Raw genomic sequence first — 23,315 nt, 5'->3', positions numbered from 1 at the left:
TTTTTGTCCAAAAGGGTCTTTGCTCACTGAATGATAAATCCCCATATTTTGCCACTCATTTCCAAATAAGGGTCTTTTCTCATGGAATGGTATCTCCCTAATAAAGCGCATTTTACCATCAATTTCTTTGCTTATTTCAGCAGCAACACTTATACTGTTAGTCGAATTTGAGCTATGTGCTTTGTGATCTGTGGGTTGAAAAGGAATAGTGGACTTTACCTTGTCAACAAAGATCTTCTGTTTCTTGCAACTGGCTTCTTCTTCCTCCTCTTCTTCATCTGCAAGTAGTCCTTGTTGATCAGTTTCCATGGAGATTATGTTAAAATGACAATGTACGATGACAATGACATTGAATTAAGGAATTTTTTGGAATTTTTGAATGAAAATATTTTGAGAGTATTTTGCCACTGAAAAACTTTATAATGGGTGAGGTATAGATATGATGTGTGAGGAGTATTTTATTACAATTATTTTGAGGGCCCTTCACTTTATGCTCTCCCATTCTTCTTTTCTTCTTCCACCTTTTTTTTTGTCATTTCTCTCTCCTCTTTCTTATTTTTTCTCTCTTTTTTTTATCAATTTTAAAATTAATTCTTTTATACGCTCATTATTTTTTAAAAGATTTTCTTCCGTTTTATTATTTAGCTTTTCAATTTTTTCTTAAAAAATCAGTTAAACTCTATACAAGTTTAAAAGAAAATAATTGGCACTCCAAAAAAAAATGTAAAAATTGATAATCAAAAATGAATGTAGGATACTTTTAAAAGTAAAAACACCTTAGGAAATTTATTGGAATTCTTTTTTTCCTTTTTATTTTGGTATATATTACTCAAAGTTGCAACATTCTGTACCCGAAAAATTCAAAGTTCTAAGTGTCATCAAAGTAGACCCTAAATTTAGTGGTGTGCAAAAATCGATTTAATCGATAAACTGAACCGAAAAAAAAGTTATCTGTTTAGCAATCTATTTTTTTAATGATTTTTTAAGTTTTATGGACTATTGACTCGATTTCAAATTTTAAGTTCTATTAACAGTTAAACCAATAACCCAATGAGGACATAAGATCTTACTAAAATTACCTTTAATAAGCATGTTTTAGTGATACTTTCTATATGAAAGTTGTAGTAGGCCAAACCAATTGTCTTCGAACACAATTGGTTTAACCGGTAAACTGAACCAGTAACGTGTTTTAACCTATGTTCTTATTGGGTTATTGGTTTAACCGTTAATACAACTTAAAAATTGAAATCGAGCTGGTAGTCGGATAAATTTAAAAATCCATTAACCAAATAGATTGCTAAACCAATAATGTTTTTCCTGTTCAGTTTATCGGTTAAACCGATTTTTGCACACCCCTAAATTCAGAGTCTACTTTCATGACACTTAGGACTTTGAATTTCTTGAGTGTAAAATGTAGCAACTTTGAATTGAATATATACTAAAAGAGAAAGAAAATTCTTATGTAGCAACTTTGTATTGAATATATACAAAAAAAAAAGAGAATTCCATTAAATTTCCTGTTAATAGAACTTAAAATTTGAAATCGAGCTGGTAGTCCATAAAACTTAAAAAATTATTAATCAAATAGATTGCTAAACCAATAACTTTTTTTTCTGTTCAGTTTCTCGGTTAAACGGATTTTTGCACACCACTAAATTCAAGGTCTACTTTGATGACACTTAGAACTTTGAATTTCTCGAGTACAGAATGTAGCAACTTTGAATAATATATACCAAAACAAAAAGGAAAAAAATAATTCCAATAAATGTTCTAAGGTGTTTTTACTTTTAAAAGTATCCTACATTTATTTTTGGTTATCAGTTTTTACAATAATTTTTTTTGGAGCACCAATTATTTTCTTTTAAACTTGTACGGAATTTAACTGATTTTTTAAGAAAAATTGAAAAAATATCTTTAAAAAAATTGATCTGCGTATAATAGAATTGATTTTAAAATTGATGATAAATTAGAAAATGAGAAAAAATAGGAAAGAGGAGAGAGAAATGACAAAAAAAAAAGTGAAGAAGAAAAGAACAGCGGCATAAAGTGATAGGGCCCATAATATAATTGTAATAAAATAATCCCTCACACACCTTATTATATTTATGCTTCACCCATGATAAAGTTTTTCTTTGCCACTAAGTTCTTCTTAGCTACTTCATCTCTAGTCTCTACAGTGCCAAGTACTACTGTAGAATTCCACTTGACACGTGTTGCTAGATTTTTCTTTATTTGTTGCATGTTGCTTGTTTTGTTCTTTACTTTTAGTCAAAATAATGTCTCTTCTTTCGATATTGTCTCATTTAGAGCCTGTTTGGAAAGTCACCTGAAAATTGAAATTGGTGTAATTACTACCCTAATAATTACACAGCCTAGTAATTACAATGACATGTTTATTTGACATAATGTAATTGCAGTGTAATTACAAGTGTGTTGTTTGGTTGCACAAGTGTAATTACACAGTTAGTTTAATTTAAAAATAAAATTTAATTATAAAAAATTTAAAATTAATATTTAAAAAATATGTGCCTTTATAAATGATATTAAATTAGTTATCTAATAATATATTGCTTCTTGTAAATATGTTAATTAGTGATCATCCATTTGTAACTAATATTGTAAAAAATAATTGATTTATAATTTCAAATTAATAATATTTAAATTTTAATTGATTATAAAACTTAAAAGCATACCTTTTTTGCGAGAACATCACGGGATTGGATCTTTGACAAAAAAAGAATATTTATAAATATAATGTCATAATACTATTCAAATGTTTGACAATAATTCTATCAACTATAAGTGAAAAATAAACAACATGCAAAGTAAAATAACAAATCAATAGTACTAAAGCAAATATTTTTAAAATAGAAAATATAACCTAAATTCAAAATCCAAAAGAATTTTTTTTAACATAATACTCTTATGTCAAATTCCAACGTTACATAAGTATGTTTCAGCGTAACATAAGTAAATACTCCTATAATTCAAAAGAAAGGGAAAATATAAGTCTATAACCTCATTCACAACGAAATTCTACTTTAATAACGTCACTTATTATATGTCAAGTTTGTTAATGACTCATTCTTTCTAATATTAAGAGATGTAGTTTCAAAAATTAGAATATTAACACGGTTATGGTAAATGAATAAAATAAAAAACAAAAAAAAAATTCGAGCAATTACATGGAACCACAAGAAGTAAAGGCTGGGAATGAGAAAAAAGGAAATGAAATATAAATTCTATAAAAAGAAAAATATATTTTTAAAAATACAAATAATTAAAAATAAAAAATAAAAAATAAATTAAATAATAGAAATAAAAAATAAATTAGAAAAGAAAAAAAATAAAATAAAATTAAAAAGAAATTAAATATTAGAAATAAAAAAGAAATTAAAATAAAATTAAAAAGTAACCCTGTAATTACAGGGTGTAATTACACTCAATTCTCAGCCCCCCTTGAGAATTGGAGAGTGTAATTACACCCTCTCAATTACACTCAATTTCTACCTAATTGTGTAATTACCTGATCAAACAAACAGACCAAGCTGTGTAATTACACCTAGTTACATCCAATTCCAATTACCTGGGTGGCTTTCCAAACAGGCCCTTAGTAAAGTGCAAATGAGGGGCCCGTGTGGACATAGAAGTTCAATTTAAAACACGTGGTTGTACATCGGATGCTTTTTATTTTTAATTTATTTTTTAAAATGAATTTTGAGTTCGAAAAAATGATTTTCACCGGTTCTTTAAATAATTTTTTTACTCATAAAACTATTACTTTTTCCTCAAAATTGTGGCTTCATGTACCAGATATTTCAACTTTCAAGTATTTTTTTTCATATATCATTTTTTATGTTCAAACGCCTACCAGATCATCTACTCAAAGTCAATTGGATGTAGTGATAGGAGCGTAAATCATTATCCATACTTGTGAATTTATACTGGTAAAAATTTTGTCGGTTGTCCCACTTAGGAAAGCTATTTCCTAAATGACCCCTTTTTATTTCTTTTGCAACTTATGAATCTTTAAATCAAGGTCAAAAGATCTCGAAACTAACGCTGTCCGACAAGGTAATTTAAAATTTCTATAAGTTATTGAAAATTTTAGACGACAACTTAATCTTTATTTGTAAGGTTGATCATTAGTCTCGAATCTAACGCTGTCTGACAAGGTAATTTTCAAGAGCAATAAACTTTTTAAAATAGCGATATAATCTAAATAATAACCTAAAAAGGAAACAGTTGCGTAACACAACCTTGGTACTTTCAGATGAGGTGAAAAAAGATGATATCATGTATAAATTCCACAGATTTGTGTGTCTTATCTTTGAATTTAAGGTTCTTTTCTTCTTTTCCAAAATGTGAAATGAAGTACAGAAAAACATACGTCAAAGTGGAATTATGTCATCTTCAGTGTCACGCGTTCATAAAGATGAATTGCATGAAACTCTCCTTAATGTCTCAGGGTGAGCTTGAAACAGGCCAATATACTTTATTTTACTTCTTCAACTAACTTTTTAAGTTATCGCGTCTGTACAGCACCTCACCACAATAAGGAATAATAGAAATAAAAATACTTACATGGGAAAAAAATAAAAGTAATATTCTTCATAGGAATGCAGGCATTGTTGGAGAATTTTAGTTGTGGGCTAAGTAATTAATATTTGGTTGTGCCGACTGAGGGTGATATTTGTTCTTGGAAAAGTCCAGGAGGACAATAGGAACCCGCTAAGTATGATTGTATAACAATAAATCCGCAACAAGTTTAGTGGTGTTTTTATACATTTTCCCAAAAAAGAAATACATAGGACAAAAGACTGACACCGGTATGTATTTCTTTATTTGATACATCATACGTGCAGTGGGTGTAAATAACTGTACCTAAATCCCAAGCAAGTTATGGTTGGCTACATAAATCCTCACTGTTCACGTCCCTTAAGCATAACTGTTTGACAAAAATGGCAGGTGCTCAAATCAGTTCGTAAGGAAGTCTTGGCGGGTTGTAAGATTGTATTCAGCCGAGTTTTCCATACTAACTTCCAGGCCGAAAAACATAGTCTGGGAAAACGGCAGAGCAACTAGGAGCAAAATGTTCCAAAGAGATTGAAGCTGCCAACTACCGATGGCGAAAACCACCTGAAGAAGACTTACCCTGTTACTACATATTTATCAGTTTTTTGAACATCACATACCACCATCTTAGGAAGAGCTTTTATATGGGACTTCTTAAGTGAAAATTTGAAATATACAACAAGTCTTAGCATTTTACAGTCAGGACTGAATTTTGTATGAGATATTTCCAGAAAAATAGCTGAAACAAACATAGAGAAGTATAGCAGGGCTAGTTAAAAATATGCAGATATACCATGTTAATCAGTATCATAATGACCAATACCAACAAGTGCAAGAAGCTTTACATATTACTACTATCTACTGGATCCTTAAACTTGAAACTACCAAAAATCTTCTTGCAATTTGCAAACATTCAATAAGCTAGGAAAAACACAGCATTGTCGTCTTCAATTACCTAATACTAAGATCGTCCAAACTGCTTAACTCACCTAAAAGATATCCATAGTTATCGATGATTGGTAAGCCCAGCTTCAGTGAAAATTTGACTGCTCTATTACCTGGAAGTTGCACCCATCCCCCTATCCATAAATCTTCATCGTCTTCTTGACCTTCTTGCTTCTCCCCAACACTAGAATCAGTTGTCATATCGCTTTGCAGCTCGTCCTTCTTTGAGGTCTGGAGATCGAATTTCTTAGAATCTTCTTCAGCAGTGACTATTTTGTGAAAGTCAATCATTTGCTCAGTTCCGCCATTAGATGAATTTGAGATCAAAACAGCAATTTCTGGTGATCCCCCAATTGATTCGAGTTCACAATTTACATTTTCATCTCCTTGCTTGACATTGACTACTTTCTCAGATTTCCCGTCTATTTTAGAATGAGTTTGCTCATTACTACATTGCTGCTGCTTCGCCTTGACTAATTTCTGAAACTCGAGCTTCTTAGAATGATAAGCCTGGGAAGCCTCTTCAGCAGTGTCAAAAGTTCCCAACGAAATTTTCTTTTTAGTGATGGGGTTTGTAATCCGAGACCTATATTTCCCTGCTATCTTGCTCTTATGAGCCCCAATAATATGTGCTTTTGTTTTGTGAGAATCGATTCTATTATCTCTCCCACTTCCACTAGCGGTATCTAAGGTTTGATGATTAGCCATGTTGGAAAAGGATGCCGCAACAGGTGATGATGATTCAGGGTGCTGAATCTGATCAAGATTCTCCTTTTGTTTATTGTCCTTATTACCCTGCTGGCTTAATTTTTCAAACTCAGACTTCTTGGAGAAATAAGCTTGTGAAGCCTCTTCAATAGTGTCAAAAGTGCCCAACCATACTTCTTTATGCTTAATTCGGTCTGTAATCACTGCTCCATATCTCCCGCTCTTTAGCTTTCGTATTCCAATTAAGCTTCTCTTGGCTTTAGGATCGCAACTTGTAGTAGTATTACACATATCAGATGATTTTGTGCCATGTACATTAGTCATTAAACATGAGGTTTCTTGAGAAGATCCGGGTTCTTTCCCTTGAGAATCGGTTCTTTTCTTTCTTCTACCCCAACTAGCAGTATTTAAGATTTCCACAACAGACGGTAATTCAGGCTGCTGAATTTGATCACAAGTCTTCTTCAGTTGTTTCTCCTTATTTCCCTGGCTTAATTTCTCAAACTCAGACTTTTTGGAGAAATAAGCTTGTGAAGCCTCTTCAACAGTGTCAAAAGTGCCCAACCATACTTCCTTATGCTTAATTCGATCTGTAATCCGTGCTGCGTATCTCCCGTTCTTTTGCCTTTGGATTCCAATTAAGCTTCTCCTGGCTTTAGGATTGCAGCTTGTGCTAGTATCACACTCATTAGATGATATAGCGCCACAGACTTTATTAGCCATTAACCACTGATCAGATAAAGACTCTGGAGGCCTCCTTAGAAATACCGGTTTAAGCTTTGGATGCCTCCATAGCAATACCTGTTTTCTCTTAGAGTGATTAACACGGAAAGCTTCTTGTGCAGTGCCTATTTTGTGAAAATCAATCCTTTGGTCAGTTCCTCCATTAGATGAAGTTGAGATCGGAATATCAATTTCTGATCCACCAGCTGATTCGGGCTGAAATATTTCACAATTTACATTTTCACGTCCTTGCTTGACATTGACTAATTTCTTTGATTTCCCATCTTGTATGCTTATTAGTACATTGCTGTTGCATCGCATTTAACTCGGGCTTTTCAGATTGATAAGCTTGGGAAGCGTCTTCTGCATTGCCAAAAGTCCCCAGCCAGATTCTTTTCTTAGTGATGGGGTTTGTAATCTCAGTGTTATATTTTCCTCTCTTGTTTTTCTTGTGAACCCCATCGATACGTGCTGTTTCATGGATTCTTTTACTCATCTTATTTCCCAGCTTGCTTAATTTCTCATTCTCAAACTCAGACTTCTTGGAGAAATAAGCTTGTGAAGCCTCTTCTATAGTGTCAAAAGTGCCCAACCATACTTCCTTATGTCTAATTTGGTCTGTAATCACAGCAGCATATCTCCCGTTCTTTTGCCTTCGAATTCCAATTAAGCTTATCTTGGCTTTAGAGTTGCAGCTTCTGTTAGCTTCCTGTGTTTTCAACCAGATTTAATAAAACGGCAAAATTTTTATATCTTCAGGCCAAGTAACAAATCAGAGTAGAAAATCACAAGGATTTCAGTCTCCAAAATGGGAATAGAAAATCACTAATATTTTAGTCTCTCAAACATAGAAAGTAAGATGGATACAAAAAATATTAACATAAAGATTTAATTTAATTCCGAACCTACAGAATTCACTATGTATCCTTAAGGAATTTAATCCCCTCATTATTGCCCAAGGTTTAAGAAATTCCTCCCGCGATAGAACAAATTAAACTGTTCTATAATAGCGGCACTTCAAATTACTTTATTTCGAAATTAATGCAGAAAAAAGAGGGAAGGAGAATGATTTCAGTGTTCCAGCGTGTAAATTTTGAGGCTTACCTCTGAATTTGTGGACAATGGTAGGTGTATGTTCGAAAAATTAGGTGTCTTATTAGGAAAGGCACCTAAAATAATTGGGAAAATTACAGCCCAATATCTTTGGGTGATTGCCAGCAAATGTATAGGTTTTGTATATTTATACCTAAATATACATATATACATACGATATACATATACTATACATATAATATTCATGTACCATATTATTCCCCGGACATCGCGCATAGCGGGAGCTAAGTGCATTGGCTGCACTTCTGTACTATGCGTATATTATTCATATAAGTGCATAGATTTTATATATTTGGGCTACTGCTAGTAATTAAATTTGGCCGAAGGGACATAAACTAATAATTTCCTTTAGGAGGAAAAAACGTTAGGAATAAAACCTTCATTTCCCATTCACATAAAAAAAAAAAAAAAAATACCCAACAGCTTGTACTAGCGTTACACACATCAGATGATAAAAAAGATGATTCTGTGCCATGACCATTAGACATTAAACATGAGAAGAAGATTCGAGTTACTAATTTCTCAAGTTAGTCCATGTTGATGTTAAGAGTGAAATGCCTCTCTAACACTACCTTGTTTAATAAATATATTATTCTCCATGGGATTGTGTTGAAAAGGAGTAATAAGACTTTAGCTTATCAATAAAAATCTCTGACTGCTGCTTAAGCTCAATATTCAGGTCGGAGGCTACCATTTGGGTCATCTTGCTTTGCAAGTACTATTCATTGATCAATTTCCATGGCGATTATTTTATAGAATGAAAATACATTTAATTGGATGATGCTTTTGTTTGGTGAGATGAAAGAGGGAAATTGGGGTTTTTTGGAATTCGAAACGAGAGAGCACTTTGTGACACATATCAAAATGCATGCAGACTAATAGTTCCTCTCTTCCAAACTTTTTTTTTTTTTTCTTTTGGGATTCAAACTACTTAATATTAATGATACATTTAAAATCTTCTAGTTTTTCGAAATAAAATTATATTCCATCAGGATCAAAAAGAGTGTTCACTTAATCATTTACACAACTCTTAAGAAAATAATATTGACTCCTAGAAAAACCACTGCCTCTAATTAAATAAGTATTGGATTTGATTACATAGCACTTAATATGGACAAATCTGGAAAAACAAGGTAAATTCTTTCTTGATTTGATAAGTGGTCACTCTTTATGACTCAAGAAAAAAAGGCTAAGTGGACACTCTTTTTGATCCGAGGGAGTAGTATAATGAAAGCTAAGTACTGCTCTATATTACTCCCTTTGTCCCAATTTATGTGGCAGTTTCTGGAAATCGAGATTCAAACTAGTTTTTCTTTGACCATAATTTCTTAATATGCCATTTAAATATCTTGAATTTTCAATTATTGTGACTTATAGTACTTTTTAAGTAGTTTTTGATATATAAATTTTATTTTTAAAAACATAAAGATTTTGTGTCAAAATTCACGATCAAAATTAAGAAGTTTGACTCTTGAAATCAGAACAATGCCAGATAAATTAAGATAGAGAGAGTATTACAATAATTAATAATTTTAAAAGCATATACAAAATTGCAGTAAAAACATAATTTATTTGAGTCATTAAATTCGAATACCGTCATATAAATTGAGATGGAGGGAGTGGTATTTTGCAACACCCCTCTCACTTGTAGGCAAGCCACTTGACGCGTTGCTCGTGATCATTTCTCTACTATTTGGTAAATATTTATTTATATCGGATGTTTACACCAAATCAATTATACTTTACCATGATTACATAATTTAAAGGAGTATAGATATACTTCAATGAACAACAACAACAACAATAACATATACTCCCTTTGTTTCAATTTGTTTGAACCTATTTCCTTTTTAGTCCGTGCCAAAATGAATGACCTCTTTCCTAATTTGGAAACAAATTCACTTTATGAATGATTTACAGCCACACAAATTTTCAAGGCTTATTTTGAACCACATGTTTCAAAAGTCTTCCTTCTTTCTTAAATGTCGTGCTCAGTCAAATGGGTTCATATAAATTAAAACGGAGGGAGTATAGTGTAATCCTATACGCAGCCTTACCCTAACCTTGAAAAGGTAAAAAAGTTGTTTTCGATATACCCTCGGCTTAAGTAAAACATAGCAAAAATCAAATATGTAAAGCAAATACAATAGAACAAATAAAAAAAAAGCACTTGAAACAGCTGACAGAATCTTTTTAAAAAATATATATAAATAATAAAGAAGCCATATTGAAACAATGAAGAAGAGAATCGTAGTAAGAACACTTCAATTAATCATGCTTAAAAATATGTATGCAAACAAATATCACGTTGTATTCCAGCGCTAATAAGCTTTTACCCTACTTTTAGTTTTTCGATGTTATCCTTTCACTATTTAATAGCTATATATTTTATTCTGGTTGATTGGGCATATTTCTAAGTAATATTATGCATGAAATAGATCGTAATTTCCTTGAACCTGTGAGGTTCGTTCTACAGAAGGCTTACAAAAGACCTGTCAAAGATAGGAGTGTCGATCGTACGGTTCGGACAATTATTTTATAAAATTTATACCATATCAATTTTTTAGTTATTTTATTTTATATAACTAAAATTTGACTTTTTGAAACCGTCCACCATCTCGGTTTTTCTTCGGTATCGGTACGGTTCGGTTAATTTTTCTGTATTTTATAAAAAAAGGGTCATATAAAAGTTGCAAGTAGAAGTTGTACACGATATCATGCATACTTTTAAGACTTTGAAAAACTCTTTAGCTATTTTATTGTTTAAAAGGTGAAGAATTGAGAAAACATGAATGACAAGAATAGAGATCCGTCCCACTAATATTAAAGATAAAAAATTTAGATCACACGAGCGAGAAGTAATCAATCAAGATGAGACACAAGAACTGAGTCTAATAAGATTCTATATCCAATAAAAGAATTTAAATCATACGAGAGGAAATATATCTAATACCTTATAGCTTGCTACTCAAAGATCGTAGGAATACCTTGTAACTTAGTGGTTACTACTCGAGGTGCTACACTAATTCAATTTCAATAGGGGTAACATAACAGGTTTTGGAGTTGGGACTTTAACATTAATTACTTGTTGCCGACTTGTAGTCATTCCATCACCCCAGGCACAAGGCGAAAATTTTAATGTTATTAATTTTAAACTCAATATATAAAATATATTTTACACATAAATGTATTCGGTATGGTTCGGGATTTTTTCGGTTTAGTTTTGTAAAATAAAAAACCTACCCAATTTTTCGGTACGGTTAAACATTTTTAGAAAAACCGTCGATTTTATTAAAAAATCCTAATAATCGGTTCGGTACAATTCGGTTCGGTCGGTTAAATCGGTTTTTACAAAACCATTGAAACCGCTAGACTCAAATATTAGAACACAACTTTGCAACCTCTTAACAAAGAATGTGGCATTATATTTCGATAGAGAAAGCCTTGCAAGGATAATCATTACAAATTGTAATTTACAATATCCTCATTTTCTTACATTTATGTTAAATATCAACTGAATTACACTTGGTATGTATTCCTTGATTTGAAACATGCATTGGGTGTAAATAAGTGATAATTGAATCATTAATATTTACATATATATAGCTCCTCGTCCAGCATTGCTGCCATCACGGGGATGTAGCTCAGATGGTAGAGCGCTCGCTTAGCATGCGAGAGGTACGGGGATCGATACCCCGCATCTCCACAGCTTTTGCTTGCCATACTTTTTGCTTCTACTGGGGCCAATTGAAAATTGGTCCAATTGACACCGAAGTAAGTAATTGCACGGTTTGTCCTTCAAATGGATTGGTCTTAAATATTTGTCCTTCGAATGGGCTGGTCTTTAATTTTTGTCCTTTAAAATCAAACTTATGTCTAATGGGGCATAAGTTATTTAAGAATATTGGACATAATTTGTGAATATTATGATGCGTAATTTGTGTTCCTTTAGGCATAAGTTCGATTTTGAAGTACATAAATTAAAGACCAACCCATTTGAAGATCAAAAATTAAAGGAAAACTTACACAAATAGCTATCTTTTAATAGCTTCTAACTAGTTATAGCTACAAGTTGAAGATTTACAATTCGTAGCTGTTTTTGGCTATATTTCAGTTGTATCTCGCATTTTTTAAATACAGTAAAATACAGCAAAATACAGAGAAATACAAAACACGTTAGAGTAAATTTAGGCTCTATTTTTTGAACATATTTTTTTTAAAAAAAATCTGAGAGAAAAAATAGGCTATATTTTTTTAACATAATATTCTTTTCCTTTTTAAATAGTAATTCAAATTAAATCAACCATATTTCACACAAATCACTGAAGAGTAAAATCAGACCCTATTTATGGAACAGTTTTTTTTAAAAAAAATTATGGGATTCAATTTAAAACTTCCAATAAATCACGCATAGCGGTTGTTCTTCCATAAAAGCTTACAAATCTCTCTCAACTTTTATCACAATCAAAACTTTTTGAATCCAAACACTACTAAAGATATACACTGAAATATAATAAAATATGGTTGATTATTTAAGAAATATAAAGTTGTAGTATGCGTATATACAATGGAATACAATGAAATATATCAGGAACCATTTCATAAATTAGAAATACAAAATGCAAAAATACATTGAAATACAGCGAAATACAAAAGTCGTGAAAACAAAGTGTAGTAAAAATAGGCTCTATATTTGGAACGTGCACTATATTTACACTAAAAAAAGATAAATACATTGAAATACAGCGAAATAATATACTGAAATACACTGAAATATACTGAAAATTAGATATACTGTTTGTTAATACACAGAAATACACTGAAATATACTGAAACATTTTATCAAACACTTGGTAGGCATAAAGCTCCACAACTCTCATCAATGGTGTTCTCATGGGAAAGAAGCGAGTCGTCTCAGATTGCCACAAAAAGAACGTTATTCGGAGATTGCCTTACATTTGAGGCTGGAGCTGCTAGAAGGAGTGGTGGCATATCATAGCAGTCAGATTAAAAATTCTAGAAAGTCCTTGACATCTACTCAAGTCAAGTTTTCTAGCTTCAATTTTCAGATGAAGCTTTGTCCTTACTTTTGGGTATGTACTACAAAGAACGAGATGCCAAGAGAGTGTTGCGCATGAACAATCAAGTAGTAGAAAGTACTGTTGATTTTCAGAGATAATGAACAAAGACTTTCAATTGGACTAGTTAATAAAGCTTCACTCCGTCGTCCTTCACCGTTGATGGAGCTATTTTTTTCGTCGATCATGACTGCTGCTACTACTGTAGGATTCTTCTGATTTGTAAGAGAAAATGAGATCTAGAGTAGGTGATGGAACAGAGAGAGAAAGAGGGGTGAGGGAGAAAATAAATTTAGTAGGTGAGAGAAAATCAATTTAAAAGACTAGGAGATGGAACGGAGAGAGAAAGAGGGGTGAGGGAGAAAATAGATTTGATAGGTGAGAGAAAAATATTTGGAAAAAAAAATTGTGAGTAAGTGGGAGAGAAGTACCTTATTTTTAGAAAAATACACTGCAGTTACAAAAATAAGTTATAGATGGTAATTTGATAAATAAATAAGCTACCAAAAATAATTTAAAAAAAGATAGCTATTACTGATAAATAAGTTTTAAAAATAGTTATGAGCTGTAAATTTTTCAAAATTAAAAGGCCAGCCACAAAATAGGAACAAAAGTGCAAATGACCCATAGTAGCTAGTGAAGCCCATCTAACCAAAGACTGGACCAAGAAAAAGGAAGAAATCCACGCCCATTAACTACTTTGTATATCAAAATTCATATTCAATCTCATATCCTTTTAGTAACAATTAAATCGTGGTTTCGCGTACTCTTTTTAATATCTTTTGGTTTTCTTTTTGCTAGTTAAGTATGTCAATGGCTCTCATCAAATACATTTTCTTAACTGCGAACTGGAAAACTGTGTCACCCTACTAGAGTGTAAAACACGGAGGAAACATAAATTATATTGAAAAATAATGTATTTTCATAGAAATTTAAATTATTGACACCATAAATTGTTAAATTTTTTACGGGGAATTTACATGGTGTATAGAATACTCAAATAGATATTTATATTTAGTAACTATATTTTATTTTAATTACATCTTATAGCTAAATGTTATATTTCAATTACACATAGTAATTAATATCTCTAAACATATAGTTCTCTCGAAATCATTCCACTGTATCAATCTTTTCCTTAACCTTTCTCTCTTCTCCCTCAACTCTCTCTTCTCCCTCGGCCAGCCACCGTCCATCTCTGTTGCCGCCATCAACCAATCCATCTTCTCCTGCGGTAGCGAGCAGTAGCAACAGAGAAAAAGCAGGTAGCCACCTCTCTCTGTCTCTGTCTCTGTCTCTCTCATCTATTTTCTCATATCTGAGCGAGCAGTCGCCCTTGTCAATAAAATTGGCCCAATTTTTGTTTGAACACCCAGCATGATTTACCGAGAAATTGAATCAATTAACAATCGGATACATTATCATCTGCCACAATTACGTAGATACTGCATCTAACATTTGAGGAGAAGAGAATTTGCAGATTGAAAATTAGGATTTTTTATAAATATATTGTCGATGAATCTGTTAAATCAAATAATTCAGTAAACCTTTGACTTTCTTTAACAGTTATTAAGCGGGAAGGACCAATTTCCTCTTTGTTCTGGCAATTTTATACGTCTGTTCAAGGGTAACTGGGAATAGTGATTGTCATTTTTTCATCAAATATTTAATAACCTTTAGTTATATTTTAATTATCAAGACATTGTTCCATCAACCAGTCCATTTTCTCATATCAGAGCGAGCAGTCGCCACCATCAACCACTCCATCTTTTCCTCAGTCGCCACCATCAACCACTCAGATCTGAGCGAGCAGCCGCTTCTCTCTCTCTTCCTTTTTCTCAGATCTAGCGAGTATCTCAGATATGTATTTTTCGCCTGTATTTCGAAGGAGATCTTTTTGTATACAAATGAATACAGTGAATTTGAGTACAGCTGAATATCTTTGTATTTTTTATTTTTTTTTGCATTTATGTTGTTTGAATACAACCGAATTTAAATACAATAAGTTGAATACAATGTAAAAGTAGTTACGAATAAATACAACCGAATTTAAATACAATAAGTTGAATACAATGTAAAAGTAGTTACGAATAAATACAACCGAATTGACTACATCCTAATTCTTTTTATATACAATGAATTTAAATACAGATGAATATCCTTATTTTTTTTCTTCATTTATGTTATTTGAATACAATCAAATTTAAATACATTAAGTTGAATACACGTAAATACAATCGAATTGAAATACAGCCGAATTGGAATATAGCGAAATACAGTCGAATTTGAATACACGTTACTATAGCTACGAAATGTAGTAGCTATGCCTAAAAAAACCCGAAAGTGTAGTCATTTGTGTAAGTTGCCCATTTTTTATACTGTCTTTCAAGGAAAGTTATGTTGTAGTGTCACAGTAAATGGAATTTGTGGTGCATATGAGATCAACAAGAGCGGAGGAGCTGTGCTAAGCATGTCAATGTCTCTCATCAAATATATTGTCTTAATTGCGAACTGGAAAACTGTGTCACCCTACTAGTGAGTAAAACGCGGAGGAAACAGATAATTATATTGAAAAATAATGTATTTTCATAGAAATTTAAATAATTGACACCATAAACTGTTAAATTTTTTATACCGTCTTTCAAGGAAAGTTACGTTGTAGTGTCATTGTAAATGAAATTTGTGGTGCGTATGAGATCGACAAGAGCAGAGGAGCTGAGCTAGGGTATGAAATGAAATGGAATGGAATCAATGTGACTAATCGTATGCCGATCACTATTCGAATGGCGTTGTTAGTTGCCATCTACCACAAACTTTTCTCCTAGAAAAACATCGCAAGACTGGACCAGATGATAGTACCGACGGAATCCAAAGAGAAGCAGACACTGATATTGTTGAAGATCATTGTTCCAACTCTGAAGGAGTCCACAAACTAGAATCATTTTCACAAGTTCACGGGTGTGGAAATTGTTGTACCTTATGCTTATCACGATTTTGACAGACTTCAAGGAGAGATTTCCTCATTACAACAAGAAATCAATCCAGATTCCTTGGGAATTGGCTTCATACCATCAGAAAACATGGTAATTTATCCTTCCACCGTTAATTACACCAACGAACTTAATGCTCCCTCCTTGCTATATTCACTGGAATCTATTTTCCCTAATTTTGATGATGGGACACTAGTAGTCGTAAAACCTAAAGAAAAGTTTTTTAATGAATATGAAATGCTTAACCCAATTCTTCAAATGTGACTAATTTGCAATGGGATGATAGTGAGGAAGATGTTGATTCTGATTATGGTAATAAATGTGCACCGGTGGGAATTGAAGAACAGAATGATGGAAACTCCACTTGTTTGATAAAAGTCCTCATACAAAAGAGACTACTGAAAACGATGCAGCTAAGATGTTCACTAATTATTTGGAACAAGGTCGGAGGACGATTCTTATTCTGCTAGTAAGGACGTTAGGGAAAGTGTGACAGTAATAGGTAACGGCGAAATGGAGGACCAGGTACAAGGTTTCGATCTAATTGTGGCACACAATTTATCTCCTCCTCATTCAAATTGTGGCACACACCTTCTGTTTGATAAAAGTTCTCACAGAAATGAGACTCAGGAGATTAGCCATAATGAGATCGTTTTAGACCAACATATTTTGTAACCAGCTAATGAAACGTTAACACTGGTAGTTAAACGGTCTGAAGGTAGCGTACATCAAATGTTTGATACATTTCTTCAGAGAGATGACATTAGTGTGACGGATAAATAACTGAAGGACATGGTTGGCGATGTGTTGCTAGAAATAAAAGATAAAGAGTTTGTAATGAAGCATCACATTTCGTTTAATTTTTGTCTTAGTAAATTTTGATGTGAATGTTCAGAAAACTGAGATGACGGATGAATATAGGTCAAGAAAATTGAAAAATGTTGAGAACCCAAGAAATCACATGGACATAACGTTCGATGAAATTCTTCAAAGGGATAAAGAACCCTTCTCTGAATGAAAAGCTCTTAATAAAGGACAAAAGGCCATCTTCAACTCCTCTGTTACCGGCGTTGACGAGCAGGGGACATGTTCGATGTCTCTCATCGTGGCCGTACCAATAGGAATCGACCTCGATTCTAAGGAGGCAGGTCTGAATGATTCCCCATCTATTATAAACTTGGGCAAATCCAAAACTGTGATTCCTACATGTGCCGAGTATGAAGATGTTCGCGTGGTTCGCGAGTTGTTTGGTGAAATGCCATGTTGGTTCAAAGAAATGGTAGAAAGTACTATTAAGTTTGTTGGTAAAGAGGCGTATTTAAGAAAATTCAGTGGTGATGTTACCAGTTACATGTGCCAAAGGGAAAGGTCACTAATGAGAGATTCCAATTTCAATTGGGCTATCATTAGTAAGGAACCTACTCAAATGGTGGTTTTACCGGATAAAGTAGTTGAAATGAGACGTTTGGTAAAGAAAATTCGTAAGGGTAAAAATCAGGTTGATTTTTAAAGATATGATAATATTTTAACTATTCTCCAATACCCCGTTGATGGTGTTCTTTTCTCACTTCAAATAGTAGCACCAATGTGGCAAAGTGCTCTGTTCTGGGAGGCCTTTTTCAGAGCTGTTGCAGCAACTGTAATGCTCAGATCTTCATTTCAATTCCATTGGAGCGAGAAATGTGGTTTAATTGGTCAGGAAAGATTGATAATGATTGATGTGAATTCAAGAGTACCTAACTATAACATTGTATATGTATGTGAAGTTGGGAATATATTTCAATTTGAAGCAAATGTAGTAGATGAGTAGATGATAGGAGTGGTGAACTATTGAATCATCGTAGCACATGACAATTCCAGATGAAATTTATGGTGCTTGGTCATTAGTTACAAATGACAAGCCTTCTCTATTCGGAAGAATATTTGGGAATGATTCTATTGCTTCATAGAGATATGGTTTTTCACTAAGACAAAATGCATTAACTGAAGTTCTTCTTCGAGCTTTTGATAGAGCATTGTTTGGTCCAATTTTGTTTCAACCTATAGCTCGATGTGACTGGAGAAGTTCAGCAGTGGTCAGGACAATCTTTGTGGCATGGACTGGTAGACTCTTAGAGCTACTGATGGATGGAGAGTTTTGGCTTGGACTACTTGTGATCACATAGATGTTGAGGCTTTAGCAGCTTGGGGTTTTTCCTTATTGGTAATGCAGCAAAAATGGGTTGGATGGTTGTTACCTTGTTGGATTGCACATGGTCTAGATAATCCACTCCTTTTGGGTCCAGGAAGGATGGAGCCTCGGCTCGAAGTACATATGAAGTCAAGTGTAGTTGTAGCTATCCTACAACCGAGAGAGGTGGTGGTCTTTTTTGCCTTCAAGCAGATGTTGTTAGTAGAGGCTCCAACGAATCTATCTACAACACATATTAATCCCGTGTTTATGCTTCAAACATCATGGGAAGTAACATGGAGATTCGTAGCAATCGTCTCAAACACCTTGGCTGATATATGCAAAATGGGCTATGACAGGATTCAAGTTGCAGTAATCTCATCTACCGCTGAGAATATAGAGATGTATCAATGTAAGAATGGATCTAAAAACAAGTTGCCTATTTCAATGATTTTTACCTTCTTGATAATAATGAAATTTCGGTACTATTCTAGTTCTAATCAACACCGTAAGTTGGTGGTTAAAGTTGTTGCATTCAATTTTATGGGAGTGGCTTATTAGCAAGTAGCAGCAAAGAAAGCAAGTCTCATTGCTAGCTCAAATGTTCTTAAGATCATTCATGAAACCACTATTGCACAATTGACTTATTATTTTGGAGAGATTAATGGTAAAACCATTTTCTTTGTTGATCCTGGAGGTGTTCCTTTTTCTATATCAGCTTATGGGAAAGGTTATATTGGAAGATAACATAACTGAAGTAATGGTTCAACATTATGTGGTCATTTTCATTATTGTATGAATCACACATTAGTGTCACATGATGAGTCCAACCAATTTCCCAGGCTAGCAATTTGAATCTTTTATTCAATATGTTTGTTGGATTCTCCTGATTGGTTCTGTGAGCTTGAATCTAGTTATTTCGACAGCTTACACAAGAATATGCTTACTGGTGAAGAGACATCTATTTGCGTGGAGCATTATTTCTAAGTTTTTCTGCATTGATTGCACTAGATCTAAAGTGTATGAGCTTCAAGATGATCAATATCATTTTGGCCTAGAAGTTCAGAACTCTTATGGTGCTATTTATGTTGTCCGGAGTTCTTTTCAACACTATGGAGCATTCTCTGATCTTCAAAAAGCAAGAAGTACTAGTTTGTTGGCTTATTCATTTATCAATTTCATGAATCCTAACCTTGAGGACAAGGTTCTTTGAAGAGGGATGGAATGTAACAGTTGAGAGGTTCCTATTTTATTTTCACTTTATTCATTTAGTATCTTAAGTTTGTCTAATGTCGTTTGGGTCCTTTTTATTTACTTTTTAGTCCCTAAAGCTGACAACTATAGTTGCCACGTGGTGGGATGGTTAGATTATTTTAGGTCATGTTAAATTCCCTGTATTTGCATTTTACTAGGTCATGTTGAATGAAAAATGTTATCTTTCTCTCCCTCTCCCTTTCCTTCTTTCTCTAATTTCTCCATTGTTGAGCTCACCGGAGCTCTTCATATCGTTACAAAATCCGTTGAATATATACAAATTATTAATTTAAGACTCAATAACTTAAAATAAATAAACTGAATACATAAACTTCAAATCCTGCCTTTGCCCTGGATTAGAATTTCAGCATTTACTTCCTCTACAACACTCTAGTACTACAATTAGTATCATTCTATTAATTAGGACAAAGAAGAAAAATGATTAATTACTAGAGTCATACAGATGAGAATTTGACTAGTTTAATTTCCATATATTTTGTTTTTCGATTTTTCAACTCATTTATGGATAGAGCCACCGTCCTTGAATTTTTCTGAGCAAAAGGAGAACATGCCATAAGAAAATAGACGACTTTGATTTGATCTATATATATATATATATATATATGTTTTCAATTTTAACGTTTATAACTTAGTAAAATATATACACATTACATTTGTATCACTTGTCACTAAAGAATAGTAAATGTAGTAGTAGTAAAACTAGTCCGCATCAAAGTACATGTCATAAAAATGAAATTTTGGGTCTAATTCGGCCCCAAAGACGAGGATTGCTTACACTGATAACAGTTTATTTTCTCAAACAATGTATTACGTTTAACATACTCGCGCATCTGTGAGATGGGATTGACCAAAACCACATAGATAAAATAACTCATTTTCTTAATAAACGCGGAGCATTTAACATTCTCGCACACACAATCCTGGAAGTGAATAACATAACATGATGATCCAGTGTTTGGTAAACGAAGAATATATATGAGCAAGCGCTGAGCAAGCAATCTACCTTGTGAAAATCGAGGAAACTAAAGACGAAATGAACAAAGTCCTACCGCAAAATTACTAGTATATCATTGATTCTTCTTTTATCTCCTCTATGGAAAGAGGGGATGGAAAGAGGGGATGGAACGTGGCGCGGTATATCTGATCGTTTAGTGAAATGTAAGTAATTGTCGACATAGCTCCATGTATATGTTTTTCGGAGTTAGAATCAATCAACAAAATAAAATGGGAAAATTGTAAGCCTAGAGTGACGAACATGCAGGTTAGCAGAACATATAAGGAGACAACATCACATTCACTCAATAAATATATATGAGACCGTTAACGATACATAAAACAAACATATCGAAACAACTTAGGAGAACATTTGGTCCAACAACAACACCATAGCCATGGCAAAACCAGAATCAAACCCTGGCATTACATCTAATACAAAAACTTCTAATCCAAAAGTAGCACCGCCAGCTACAGCTTGCTTCTTCCTTATTTCTGCCACCACATTTCTTGATTTTGCATCCAACACTTTGCATGTTCTGTTTGCATATGACCCTTCAATAATATAAGAATATCTCTTGTCGGATATTCCATGATAATAAACATGGGCAAGTACGTTGATGTTACTCTGTAAAATCTTCATCTGTTTCTTTACACAGAATATTGGTTTTTTTCTCGACGATGATGTCTTGGTGCTGGTGGTGTAATCATGTCCCCCAAGTACTTCTCCTTCATATATGAACCAATTGTTGTCTACTAGCTTTAGGTTCTGCGAAATCACCCAGAAAAAGGAAAAAAATGATTTTAACTAATTTACAGACAGCATAATTTATTTTTATACCTATCAACATTTTTACTGGTTAGGAGATTATTGATTTTAGGTTATCACGCTAGGAGATTACTATATATAGTTTACTGCTACCTTCATTATAGACCATCTTATAGCAAAATTGATTCATGATCATAAAAAATTTGCTTATTTTGAACGTGTGTTATGTCATAAGTGCTTTGTGCTTTTTGAAAACAAAAAAAAAAAACTTTTGGAGAATAGTCGTTTGTGTTTGACTAATATATTTTTACAACACTTTTGTTAATACTAAAGCAACAATTTTTGCTTGGCCAATCTTTTAAAATGTGCTTCAAGGAAAAGGCCAATTTTTTTTAGCTAAAAACAAGTTTTTGCTACTATCAAAAGCAATTATCTCTTTCCTAAAATCTTTGCCAAACAATTCAATCATTCAACTATCTAAAATGAGCATTTTTTAAAATAAAATAGTTGTCTTTAAGGATATTTAAGCTTCCAAGCTTGGCCCTTTTCCGTTAAAAAAAATCTTTCGTTATCTTTATAAAAGAAGTTAAATTAAAATAGCCTTATATATTAGCCAATAGGTTCTGCCAACTAAACCGCAAATTTAAAAGGAGAAAAAAAAAAAAACGTCTACAATATACTCCATACTGTCTACGAAGATAACACTCGAGCTAAATAATGGGTTAGTTATTTATAGTAGTACTCCTATTCGTTATGCTTATTAAAATGTTATCTTATGATAAAACTCGAGCTAATCAAGTTTATACTTTATGGAATAGTACGTAAGTACAAAATTTAACCGGCAGCCGCAAAGTACAGAAAAGATACTGGAATCTTGTACTTTGATATCTACAAAATTTATTTATTATTATTTAATCAACTATCTAGTTTCAAAATGGAATTAATGTTAACTACTAAGTACTTTTGACACAACTAAAAAGCAAAAAGGATTTACGTAAATATATTAATTACCTTATGCCGACATATAGTGAGGATAGGTTTTCCAGAACCATCCATAAGAATTGTTTGATCACGGCGGCCAGCATAATTATCAACCCTATAAACTAAATTGCCATCAGAGCCAATAACTGTAAATCCTTTACAGCAAAAAATAAGTGATTTTCTCCATACTGTTAAAGATACACATGTTGATGATGAACAAGTAGTAGTAGCATCTCTGCAACTATAGCTCTTGAACTCTAATTGATCTTGATGATCATGATTTTGATGATTGACTGATCTGGAACGTATTGATTTTAAGAAGAGAAGCATATTTCTCCTTTTCTAGATCTGTATAAATTGTTTTTGTTTGTGGATTGGAATTTTTGGAACTTTTTGGCTAACGTAAGATAGGAAGATCTTTGGAGGAAATGAGATATTTAAAGGTGCAATATCGAAAGTTTTTTTTTTTCTGTATATTTGCTATTATAAATTCAATGTTTTGTTTGTAAGGAGGGAGACAAATAAATATAACATGCGGCAGTTGGATATGGGTCGAGGCAGTATATTTTCTTGTCCAACACAAATTCCAAAAGAAATCACATCAAATTTACCTAACTCGAGTCCCATGCGTTTGATGACTTTCAAAGCCAATTAATTCTGATGATGAGTTCTTTTTTCGACTTAATTTTCATGTAATTTTTATTTACCTTATCTATCAACTCCAAAACTAGCTAGATAATTATTTATGGTATGTATGAACATTTTAACTTATAAATACATTATCAAAAAAAAAAAAAAACCTTATAAATACATACGAAAAAGGGTCAAAATCGATGGAGAAGTGGTAGTAATGATAGAGGAAAGGGTAAAATTAAATTAAACACATATTATAGGTGTAAATTAAAATTATCTCATAGGATTAGCGCGGGTATATTTGGTCCATTTGGTTTAATTAGGACATGTGGCATATAATATAAACTAAAAATGCTAATAAA

General features: G+C 32.7%; 1 protein-coding gene, 1 long non-coding RNA gene and 1 other non-coding gene across 3 annotated transcripts; 2 read left to right on the top strand and 1 right to left on the bottom strand.

Annotated features, from left to right (window-relative positions):
- The first annotated feature begins 11,697 nt into the window (after nucleotides 1-11,697).
- On the top strand, nucleotides 11,698-11,770 carry TRNAA-AGC (transfer RNA alanine (anticodon AGC)). Its single transcript has one exon. It is a non-coding gene; the product is annotated as a tRNA-Ala (tRNA).
- A 2,470-nt stretch (nucleotides 11,771-14,240) lies between these two features.
- LOC132634843 (uncharacterized) lies at nucleotides 14,241-18,802 on the top strand. The gene is made up of 2 exons (XR_009580357.1): nucleotides 14,241-14,407; nucleotides 14,709-18,802. It is a non-coding gene; the product is annotated as an uncharacterized LOC132634843 (long non-coding RNA).
- Nucleotides 18,803-20,839: 2,037 nt separating this feature from the next.
- Nucleotides 20,840-22,811, bottom strand: LOC132634842 (protein LURP-one-related 17). Its single transcript, XM_060350950.1, has 2 exons — nucleotides 22,351-22,811; nucleotides 20,840-21,339 (listed from the first exon to the last, which is right to left on the bottom strand). The coding sequence occupies exons 1-2, from the start codon at nucleotides 22,648-22,650 to the stop codon at nucleotides 20,932-20,934; spliced, it is 708 nt and encodes a 235-aa protein (XP_060206933.1). The 5' UTR covers nucleotides 22,651-22,811; the 3' UTR covers nucleotides 20,840-20,931.
- Between the last annotated feature and the right edge of the window lie 504 nt (nucleotides 22,812-23,315).

Source organism: Lycium barbarum, chromosome 4 (assembly GCF_019175385.1).
Source record: "Lycium barbarum isolate Lr01 chromosome 4, ASM1917538v2, whole genome shotgun sequence".
Classification (NCBI taxonomy): Eukaryota; Viridiplantae; Streptophyta; class Magnoliopsida; order Solanales; family Solanaceae; genus Lycium; species Lycium barbarum.
The sequence above is the reverse complement of the archived record's forward strand: the minus strand, read 5'-3'. Positions and strand labels throughout refer to the sequence as shown.

Bases quoted from the DNA above. Each gene is read 5' to 3' on its own strand.
- LOC132634842 (XM_060350950.1), bottom strand. From the start codon at position 22,650: ATGCTTCTCTTCTTAAAATCAATACGTTCCAGATCAGTCAATCATCAA. The intron at 21,340-22,350 runs GTAATTAATATA...GTGATTTCGCAG, and splicing joins TCACTATATGTCGGCATAAG to AACCTAAAGCTAGTAGACAA.